Here is an 11,699-nt window from a genome sequence, read left to right on the forward strand (position 1 = left end):
ACACACATATATATTTATGCTGTTCCTAGGACTGTACTCTTCTTGACAGAGACCTCAGGTGTTGTTTCTGGGATCTGCTGGAATCACCTGGCCAGTGTGGGGGTCACTGCCCCAGGTCCCTCAGTTATTACGGGGGCAACTGTTGCTTTCATCCTCCACACCCTCCTTCTTTAGCACTTTTCTCAGCCCTTGGTTTTTCTCAAACGTCCAGTCTTCTTTTTTGCTGTCAGTTGGTATAGCTACATCTATTACTGCTGCCTTCTTCCTCTGATTGTCCACCACTTCTCTGTCTGGTTGGTTGGTCGTGAGCAGTTTTTCTGCATCTGGAAGTCCCACAGGATCTTCGCTCTGTCATTCTCAACCACCCAGGGGTGTGTGTCCCAATTTCGGGACTTCCATGCCGTACTCCGCACAGCTGTTCCTGTACACAGACACTTGGTTAGACCTCAGCCTCTATCGATCTTGTACTTAGAGCTTGTTCCTGTGTGGCCATGATTAGTTCCACTGCGCTGTCTTTCTGTCCAGCTTCATCTAGCTCAGTGGTTCTCAAACTTTTCACAATGACTACCACCTCATAAAATGCATGGCTCTTAAAGCACCGCCCTTAAAGTACACATTAAAGTACAGTAGTAGGCCTATTTAACACCATATACAGTTTACCAGAGACAATTTTATTTCTTATATGAATGTTATTTATTTTAACTGTCATAAACAGGATGTGACTAGTGACAATAATAACAACTGTACTGCAATCGTATGATGTATGAACCCTAAACTGCTCTGCGTTTATTAAGGCTGTTGTGGTTTTAACATGTTTTAATGCTTTGTATCTTGTTCTATTTAATGTGAACAAGCCCCTAAAAAGATCACTGTTGGCCTCTCTTGGTTTTTATTACCACTATTCATTTTAATGCTTAATTTTTAAAACCTTACGATGTAACTACAGCCCAGCCCATGCAGCAGTAAATTAATGACTAACCTCGTATTGTGGATGGATTATCTCAGTAGGTCTCCTGACTGAAGTTTGGTCCGTTTACAGCATCCTGCCATGCGATTGCATTTCTCCCTAACCATCAGGAACCCTCACGTTAACTTTTATCGAGTGGAAAAAAGTTAGCGTTCATCCTCCAGCTTCACTGTGTTTATGTTATGCTAACATAGCTGTGTCGCTAGCGATCACATAGTACATCATTATATACCAGCTAGTCCAACTTCAGTAACCCTACAAACGTCACTGCTGTTTAGTTTTCTGTCTTCATTTATGTCAGAAGTGATAGCAGAGCTGTACGTTTGAATTTTTTCAGAAATCCCTGAATCAGAACATGGTACATTATTTAATCTTAATCATGTCAGTCACGTCTTCTAGCTGCCTGTGGAACATACCATGCAGGAGTCTGTCCTTCCATTATGCTGCCCATCTTCCTCCTCTTAATTCTTCAGTTTATGCTGCCGGAGATATTCACTAAGCACATGACTGGCTGTGGCTATCTTCCTGATGTACTTATCAATGTTTGTTGCTTCATCCTGGATAGTGGTTTGGACAGTCACTAGTCCTCAGGCTCCTTCCTTTTGCTTAGCATATTGTCTCAGGGTGCTGGACCTGGGGTGAAACCCTTTATGCATCGTAAAGAACTTTCTTGTCTTGATGTCAGTGGGTTCTCTCTTCCTCTTTTGCCGGCTTATTATCCCAGCAGGATAACTGGTAAGGCTTACGTGTTGACTGCCAGGACTTGTTCTTCCCATTCAGCAGACTGCTCAGGACTTGCCTTACTCTCTGAAGGTATTTGGGGCTTTCCAAGTGGCCTCTTCATGATTCCCATTCAGGATCCAAGGTACTTGTAGCTATCCTTGATGTCTGCAATGCCGCCTTCTGGTAGTTCATTACCCTCAGCTTTACTTTTTTGACTTTCTTCCCTCTCTGTGTTACCATCTAACTACATTTCTCTCCAGTCTGATGTTGTTCTTTTTTTTTAACCATGACAGACATACTTGGAGTAGCAAGATTTTCTGCAAAAGCAATTGCAAAAGCTTTGACGGAGATAATTTGGCTAATGCCAATTTGATAAACTGGCTCAAATGAATGATTGTCAACATCAGAACATGAAGATTATCAAATTTCAGACTATTTTGATACACTATTGTGTACATGAATCCTTCCCATAGAGGTGGGCCCTTAAGGAGGTGATCAGGATATTTCTGCGATGCATCTGCAATGTGTGCCCAGAGCACAGGTTGTATTGCAAATTGTGTTTGAAAGACAAAGCAGTGTCACCTTGCACAGAACCTCACTGCTATTACTTTATTTTATATTATCTGTTATCTTTCCATAATTAGATAAGTAATTTCTTTCAGATATGTCAGCACTCCAAACATTTTCAAGTCTTTCTTTACAAAATATTTTCTACATTACACATCTACATACAAGATTGTTTTTAATTAATGAAGCACCTATCAATAGAATTGATCAAATATGAAAGAACGCCCCAAATGTGGCTCTACCGGACTGTAGATTGTTGTTGATCAAAGCATTATAGACTGAGTTCAACATTTTGGTGTTAAAATGATACTACCATCTAGGTATAGATCAGTCCCTCAAACATAACATGTTTAATGTATTATTTTCTATTTTTATTGAAGCAAAGACAATTTGTTTTGCAGGGAAGTGTCAGAGGAGGATGCTAAATAAACTGTGCAGGTGTAATTTTTGTTTTTAACTCCTTTTGCAAAGAAACAATAAAAAATATACAGTAAGATAAAGAAATGAGCATACGTATAAAAAATGGAAATCACTTTTTAAAAAGTCCTGTTTCCAATATGTCAGGGTCATGTCCTTACTTCGTATATTTAGATGCTAAAATAGCTTTGTGACTTGAGGGTTAGTTAGATTGCTTTAAACTGGACTTAATTTCACCTTTAATGTAGCCTGATTGTTTTAAGGCATCTTATCAAGTAGAATTCCCTTACTGCCTTGGTATTCAGATTTTCTTGTCACAGGGAATACTTTAAGTAACTAAATTATTCCTGTTAACTAAGTCTACACAGGAAGTGATTTGCTTTCCAGGCATCACTTTGAAGCTGACAGGTGGTTGCTAGTTGATAATCCGGACTCCAGCTGAATAGGCAACCTTCTTCAGCTTAGAAGTTGAGAAAAGATCATTTTGGGTCCTGACATTTCTTTTCTTTTTTTTCAGTCTTGTGGTGAGACAAACTTGGGAACTGGCCAAAAAGGCAGAGTACAGCTACACTCTGAGCAATACTGATACATAAGAAATTTGACAAAAACAACCAGCTCACAAGAGACAGCTGAACATAAACTATGGTTAATCCATCCATCCCAAAAGCCAAGCAGTTAGCAGTGTGCTCTGCTTTGTCTTGACATAGTGAAAAATGAGTAACAATTTCGTACGCCAGCTGGCGGTAGCTGGTAGGCATACCAAAATGCACAAAAATAATTGGATCGGGCACCGTAAGGTGAGTAAAGCAAAATAAGCAGGTCTTGTTCTGGACATCTTGAAATGAATTCTGATATCGCCATTATTTGCTGATGAGTGCTAACTACATGAACTACTGGATCCTGGATTCAGTATGGATTCAGATTTCTTCCTGCTGCTGCAGCTCTTGCTTTGTTTTGTTTTAAACTTGCTGATAAATGTATTATTCTTGCTCACTGTGATTTATATGAAGGTGAAAAAGCTCCTTTTTGTTTTGTATGTTTGTTTGTTTTTTTGGCATATGATCTTTGCAAGGCAGAATCTTTGCAAGGCAATCCTGCTGACGGTTCTACTACCCGGAGCAAGGAAACTATAACAATTCAGAAAATAACCAGGAATGTGAGGTATTTGGAAAATAATATAAACAAGCTTGGTTAACTGGTTAAGACTCAAACGAAGCACACTGAGAGTAGTCTGAAGCACTTAATGAAGTTACGTTTAGTCAAACCTTGCCAGATCCCCTTGCCTGCCTTCAGGTCTGTTGGCAGGACAGCAACATCTATCTGAGTAGTAAGAAGAAATGTGGAGGGACTGCATTAGTTAGGCCTGCACTTGTCATGTTGCAGGAGGGAGGTGTTTCTGTGATCTGAAAATTGAATTCTTAGCTGTGGGAATTCATCAATATTATGTGCCAATGGAATTTTACATTGTTGATACTATTTTAATCTAAATTGAATCAACACACTGTTTGGGTTCCTCTACCAGCTAATAAAAAAGTCATTCAAATGACTGTGGCTGTGGTGAATGGCTATGGATAATTCATGGATCCTGGCCAACCTCTGAACTACTTGCTGTACATGCAACTGAACAGTTTCGTAACACGTTTGTACTCATCTGCCACAAAGACCAGTATAGAAAAATTAGTTTTGTTTCAGCAAAAGCAATCACTGAATTTTTAAGTCTTTTGACAAGAATATCTACTAGTTGGAATCACTAAGTGATATGATAGGAGATTACATTGTCACACATTGTAACACACAATAATGTGTGGTATCCCAATACAAAAGTCCACTTGGAATGACCACATGACATTGAATAACTACACGTTATGTGTCATGTGTGGAAGTTACTGATCTTTGTATGTTTGGATATCTTTCTTCTTCAGTATTGCAGACATTGTGATTTATTATAAACTAAATGTTGTGTTTTGAACATTCTAAGTGTTCAGTTTGAGTATACAGTGGTCCCTCGCTATAACGCGGTTCACTTTTTGCGGCCTCGCTGTTTCGTGGATTTGTTTTGTGTGTGTGTGCAATTTTGCATGCTTTTTTTTTTTTTTTTTTACAGCGCATTGTGTTCCATGTCCTGATCAGTTGTAGACCAGTGTCAATCAATATCCTCCGTGCCGTGTCTCCTGTCTCCTTGTGTAATGTGTTTAACTTGTCAAATTTACATAAATCTTCGATTGCTAGCAGTGTGACTCTGAAGTGCTGTACTGTATGTTTGTACGTTTTCTCCCCAACAAACACAACAATTTCGACGAAACGTTTTGCACCGTCAAAGGCACCTGCAGTAGCACGTAAAAGGCAGAGGACGATGCTAACCATTGCACAAAAAGTTGGACTTCTGGACATGCTAAAGAAAGGTAGAAGTTACCGTATTTTTTGGACCATAAGGCACACCGAATTATGGTAAATGGCCTGTATTTGTATAGCGCTTTACTAGTCCCTAAGGACCCCAAAGCGCTTTACACAACCAGTCATCCACCCATTCACACACACATTCACACACTGGTGATGGCAAGCTACATTGTAGCCACGGCCACCCTGGGGCACACTAACAGAGGCGAGGCTGCCGGACACTGGCGCCACCGGGCCCTCTGACCACCACCAGTAGGCAACGGGTGAAGTGTCTTGCCCAAGGACACAACGACTGAGACTGTCCAAGCCGGGGTCGAACCGGCAACCTTCCGATTACAAGGCGAACTCCCAACTCTTGAGCCACGATCGCCCGTTGAGGCGCATTAAGCAAAACAAAACAGTCAGATAAGTCAAACAACTCATTCTTCTTGCTTCCTCTACTTCTGTACCATTGATTCATTGAATTCATGTTGAATTCTCTGGCAGCTGCTCTATTCCCATGTTCTAGACCTGAAAACAGGGTTTGATCTTTGGTTTCATTCTATAATACTGGAATTATTTTTCTACGAAGGTTTGAACTTTGAGGGTGTTTAAACAAGAGAGAAAAGTGTACAAAGTGTGTAGTGAGGGGTTTTACAGCCTTAAAACATCTATAATAACTTTAAAAAATAAAGTTGGCTACTTCGCAGATTTCACCTATCGCGGGTTATTTTTAGAACGTAACTCCTGCGATAAATAAGGGACCACTGTAGCCCAGTTCAATCTTTACTAAAAGCTACCCATAAATGTATTTCTAATAACAAAGCTTGATTCACTGGCTGGGACCACATCCTCATAAGTTTGACAGCATTTCTAGTAGATAATGGCAGATGATGTGATCATGAATTGGGGCTGCGGCTTGGGAAGGCCTCAGAGAGAACTGGCAGCAGCTCCCGGGCCAGGCAGATCCCCATGTACTAATGAGTAGTTAAATCATTGTAAAAGGGAGGGGGTGAGGGTGGGGCGCAAAAACGAGAACAAACAGCTTGTAGAGAACCGGAAGGGACATGTATGGAGGTTTGGCCCCACTTCTGAAATCCAGATAAATTATCTTGAATAAGAGTTCAGCGGCATGAGGAAGAGCAGTCCCCACACAAGTGGACAAGTGGTTTAGTCTTTAGCGGTATATTTCAGTGATACAACAGAACAAGATTCCCACATTACAGAGAGGGAGAAGCTGTAATAGATGGAACAGATGTTCTGGAGAACTTTTTGAATAAAATTCTTCGCTTTGCTTGATTCTTGACTTTTTCTAGTATTATACCACTACTGGTGTAGAGGGTTTCTTGAGGTGCTGACCTATTGTTCAGGGGAAGACTGCATCATGTCAAAATAAATGGCTATAGGGCTATGAAAACATCAGAGTTGTTGCACACACAACAACCAATATGGTGACCATTAATGAGGGTTAAAGGCATACTCATAGATGCTGACCCATTACTTAGCCAAGCGAACTTAACCCCTTTAATGCACTTAGTTCAGTGTATTTTACTCATGTGACTTTTGCATACCATGCCCGAAAAACATGAGCTGCGTGCAGTTCAGCTGGACTCGAGCATACGACATGGTACAGTGTCCCGGGCTGCAAGACCTGTCTCAACTCAGGTACAAAAGGCCTAAAAACATTAACTATTACTACTGCTGGAGTGTGCTTTTCAAAGGTATGTGTGTGTGTGTGTGTGTAGGTGTGTGTGTCAAAAAAACAGAAAGGATAAGTGAAATGGACTTGGACCATCAAGCATTGTATAAGTGCCAGCTGATCTTTGCTGAAGTAATTTGGTTAAGGTTATATGTAGTGACGTAAATAAAAACTTTTAAATGTTTTCATGAGATATATACACTAAGGATATATCGATCTGTGATTTGGTATCCTTAACAGATTAACAGGGTTAACGTTTTTGTGATTGTGGTCAGTTAGCAAACAACTCAAGCATGAAAACATGTTGGTGAGACATTTCTGACCTGATCTATTATCTTACAGATGGCATATGCATATCAGTCAGAATGCATAATGTACTTAAGACTGCAGAACTTAAAATGCATAGCCACTTTGACATAAAGGGAAAAAAAGAAAGAACTGAAATCAGCTACATGTGTTGACTGAAGTAAGGAACAACTCAAAGACTCAAAGGCTTGTATTCCCCTTTAAAGGACGAGGTGATCAAAAAAGTCCCACCTGCTAACCCCCCCCTTTCAGACATGGATCCAACCCTTACCTATTGCGGTGTAGAGGACCTGGTCACAACAACGCTGCCCAGATAGCTGAGATCAATCAAAAACAAAGCAGGTAAGACTCCAGGAGCCATCAAGAACCACCACACTGCCCCTACTTGATAATGATGGAGACATTGCAGTACATGAGAAGCGGACAGGCCCTGTGACACACTTTGCCCAACAACCTTCCCTTGGTAGTCAGACCTGGATGACCTGAAGGCGTTTAAGGGAGTTGGGGAGGCGTGGGTTATAGAATCGGGGAGGAAAGTAGAGTAGGAAAAAAAATCTGAAAGATTGGACAGCAAGGGAGAATTGGTCATGCAATCAAGTTACTAAGGCTGAGGATGGGCCGCAGGGCCTGCCACGATGAACTCATCCCTCTGCATGATAAAGGCATCTTCAAAGGCTTGGAGCTGGACATAACAATGGGTGTTTTCTCTGGGGAACTGACTTGGTGGATATTATGAGAGTCCTCCTGTTAGGTGAAAGCAGGGTAACATAATACAGATGGAAAAACAGGGATCCCGTGGTGATGTCTGCATATTACCAGGCTTTCAGGCCCCCCCCCCCCAAAAAAAGCATTTGACTGGCCATGGTTTTTAATTTTTTTTTAACCAGATGGATTGTAGCCCTTAAAGGTCTGAAATGCAATCTGTGAAGCAAATGCATTTTCTTGTCAATTCACCATTTACTTACTTACTTTTAGCATTTTCACATGAAAATTTACGATGTACATTTCCAGGTGAATGTTTTGAAACAGTGCTTCAGAGATTCAGTGGGTGAGTAAGTTTATGTCTGACATGAAAAGCAGCACTGACCAAATTGAAGCTAAACTTAAAAAAAAGGAAATCAAAAACAAAAATCCGAACAAAATGGTTTCCTTCCACCATACAAGTTTCATTTTCATTAAGTCAAATGAAAAAAGCATAAGCTAAACTATAAAATTAATTTGCCACAGAGATGACTTTAGGAAATAATGATTAGTACATAGCACTTCAGAAACAAAAATATCAGAGCAACTTCACAAACCAAAGCATTATGGGTTGGGGCAGATGACTCAAATGGTATCCCGCTCTGTAATCCTTATGGACCTACCCTGAAGCTGACAACTGGGGTGGAGAAGGCTCCGATGGAAGGATCTCCTCCTCAGTCCTCCTTTGAGATGGCATCTGCCCAAATATGTTGCTGCTTTCCATGGGGGGTGATGGAGACTGGGAAGCTGGGTAGCTGGTTGCAGAGGTGGCAAAGGCCATGTGGGAATGGTAGCTGGGGCTTGTTCTCCTGCTACCCTGGGCTTGAGCAGGTGAGGAGGAGGGAGAAGATCTTCTTGAGAAGCTGGCTGTGGAAGGAGGGAGGAGGGTAATCTCAGACATCTCTGAAGGTATAGTAGGTTGGACAATGCCGGGACGTGGCCTGGGACGAACTACTATCTCTGGGGAGCCCTCATGAGAGCTAAGGGGGCTTTGGGTGAGGGGTGAGAGGCGAGAGGGCTGAAGAACCACCTGATGCATGCCAGGATCCATCCTACGAGCATGTCTGGGACTGAAATGAGGAGTGGTTTCAAACCATCGTGTGTCCAAGCTACTGAATGTGCTAGGAACAATATGGGCCATTGGATCGGTGTAAGGCAAAACCGGCACACCCATTCCATGGCTTGTGTGTCTTAGCTGCCCTAAATGTGCCTCTTGCATAGCTAAATGCTTGGCTGGGGAGCCATGAGGCCTGGCCTTGCTGGGAGACTTGCTTGAGTGGCTCTTTGGGGCCTCCAGTGGCAGGACAGCTGGATAAGTGGGCATTGGAAGAGAGGAGGTCTGGATAGCACTAAGGGGAAGAACATGAGGTGGAGGGGGATAGGGAGAATCGTGGCGGAGATGCAAAGGTTGATGTGGTGGAAAAATGAACTGGGGTCCCTCCAAACTTGCAAAGGTAAAATCCAATCCCTGCCAAATCTCTGGAGAACGAATGGAAGAGGTGAGGGTCAGTGGAAGTGGAAAACCAGAGACAGCATATTGCGGAAAATCACTTTCTCCCATTTCTTCAGGAATCATAGCGTGGCCAAAAGGACCCTCAGCAAGGTATGGAGGGGAGGACATGACAGAGCTAAGTGGGCTGGTATCTGGCATGTAAAAAGGAGGTGGAGGATCATGATCTCCAGGAGGACCTAGATAGCCATAAAAAGCCCTGTGGTGGAGAGAGCCTCGGATCTGCCCAGTGGCCTGGAGCCGACTGCTCTCCATGATGGTCATACCTTCGAAGGGCCTGTGGAAATGAGAGCTGTAGGCTGGAGGTTGCAGGTAGGATTCCTGACTGGAGATAGGGGAGATCTGGTGAGGCCGCAAGGGGGGCATAACTGGTGGAAGAGCCCTAGCGTCATCATTCTCTTCATCTGACTGTCGGAATTCAGGATATAGGTCTGATTCTTCCACAAACGGGAAGCCCTCAATTCGCCGGGGTTTGACAGACATTTCTCTGTCTGTAGGATCTATAACAAAACGTCCATCTGGGCCTCGACTGATGAGTTCAATGGGTGTTGTTGCTTCAGCTTCATGCTTGGGGATGCTGTATTTCTTGCTTGTTATTGCTCTTTTGGTCTTTTTGTATAGAGATAATTCCTCCTTCTTCCCTGGACTTGGGGGTGGTTTTTTTCCACGCTGGTCATGACTATCTTCAGATGATTCTGATGGAGATGCCTTTGAACGAATGCTCTCTGGGCTCACCTTTCCTGAAGATGACCTGTGGAAAACAATACAGATGAAGTGATCATTTAAAATGGTACTTCTTTACAAAATAACAGTTTACTGATGGTGCTGGAGATGAATCCAACTACACCAGAACAAAACATGGATTAAAGAAAGAAAAACTAGACCCCATTTACAGGATTCCAAGTTCTAAGTCAAAGCAGTGATCATGAATCATTAGCAAACAGAAATTCAGCAAGATACATTTCCTGTTTATTTTTAGGCAGTTAAACTAGAACAACAAATACGCAAACTTTCAAACTCAGAGAAGGCACTCCTCCGACGAGACTAAAGCTTTATCCCACAATTTTAAAGTAAGTCAAACCAAAATGTAACAGTTTCTTCCTTTGTCAGCGTTCCACTTCTCCATCAAGTTTCATATGAATTTGGTAAGTGAAAAAACATCTTGACAATACTGGACACATCGTGACTTTTTTTTCAAAAGTAAAAGTGAATGGAGTGTAGATGTAGAGGTTTGATGACATAAGACAAATGTTTGTTTCCAAAGCAGTAATTAAAGTGCACACAAGAAGGGGATATCAACTAAACTGTACAATACACAAAATCATTAAATTCATGCATAATTCTGACAACAACAAACTGGTTTATTGGTACCCACACGAACACTCAATATGTCTTCCCTGAAGGCATGTGCATAGACCAGTTTTAACCATTGCAGTAAAAGACTGTGTACCGGACCCAAGAACTACTAGTAGTTATCTGTAATTTGTTAGATTTATAACTGTTTATGTTATTGGTTTTAAAAGCGGTTTAACATTTAGTCTTATAATGGGATGCCTTAGTTGCAGAATGCTTATATCATATGCCATATTACTGCATTTTACCTTCTTTCATTCCCTCTATATCATCCCCCACTTTACACCTGATACTTTAGCTCTACTTCACCATTATCATTTCCTAAAGTTAAAGGCAAACCAGTACGTGTACGGTACAATTTTACTACCAATGAAAATTTCATTCATTCAAGTTGAATTCCATTGCAGTATGACGTCACATTTTCCCATTACAAAGCACTGTCAGGAGCACAAAAAAACCAAAGAAACATGATACCCCAAAACTAAATAAATAAATAATAAATAAATAATTTCACCTGATATTAGAATCAGAGAGCTGTTTGTAAAACCCAATGGTTATCGGTTAGTAATAAATTTTGAGCAACACTGTAGTAACAAGTATGAAGTGGCTGTACTGACCAACACTGTTAAAGCTCTAGTATGGTAGAGCTATGACTGATTTGTGAGAAAGGAGAGACTTTGATTGATGACATATATAGAAAATTAAGAATATCAGAGCGTGGAGTGAATGATTAGCCACATTTGTCAAAACTAACTGAAAGGATAATTCAATCACCATACCCAGTGAAGGGTGTCCCACTAGTTGGGATACATACTATTTTGTGCCAATTTTGCAAGTGTTTGAACAATTTTGGTATCTATCCTTCTATATGATATCTGAGAGGTCTTGACCAAATTCAAAATTTTTAAAAGATTACGAGTTACAGTATATAACTTGTGCTTGTACAGTGGGGCAAAAAAGTATTTAGTCAGCCACCGATTGTGCAAGTTCCCCCACTTAAAATGATGACAGAGGTCAGTAATTTGCACCAGAGGTACACT

The 11,699-nt window shown here is 41.3% G+C and overlaps 1 protein-coding gene across 2 annotated transcripts in view; it reads right to left on the reverse strand.

The window, feature by feature from the left end:
* Positions 1 to 11,699, reverse strand: part of igsf9bb (immunoglobulin superfamily, member 9Bb) — a 142,227-nt gene that overhangs the window by 5,127 nt on the left and 125,401 nt on the right. The window contains exons 18-19 of one of the 2 annotated variants that reach the window (XM_013912675.1): positions 8,420 to 10,057; positions 7,327 to 7,372 (exon numbers count right to left, since the gene is read on the reverse strand). In XM_013912675.1, the coding sequence (XP_013768129.1) occupies positions 7,327 to 7,372; positions 8,420 to 10,057 (1,684 nt within the window). The remainder of the gene's footprint in view (positions 1 to 7,326; positions 7,373 to 8,419; positions 10,058 to 11,699) is intronic. The other variant, XM_013912674.1, reaches the window with a different exon arrangement.

The sequence above is a fragment of the Pundamilia nyererei genome, unplaced genomic scaffold, assembly GCF_000239375.1.
Source record: "Pundamilia nyererei isolate P.nyererei 1_Seehausen unplaced genomic scaffold, PunNye1.0 scaffold00097, whole genome shotgun sequence".
In the NCBI taxonomy this organism is placed as follows: domain Eukaryota; kingdom Metazoa; phylum Chordata; class Actinopteri; order Cichliformes; family Cichlidae; genus Pundamilia; species Pundamilia nyererei.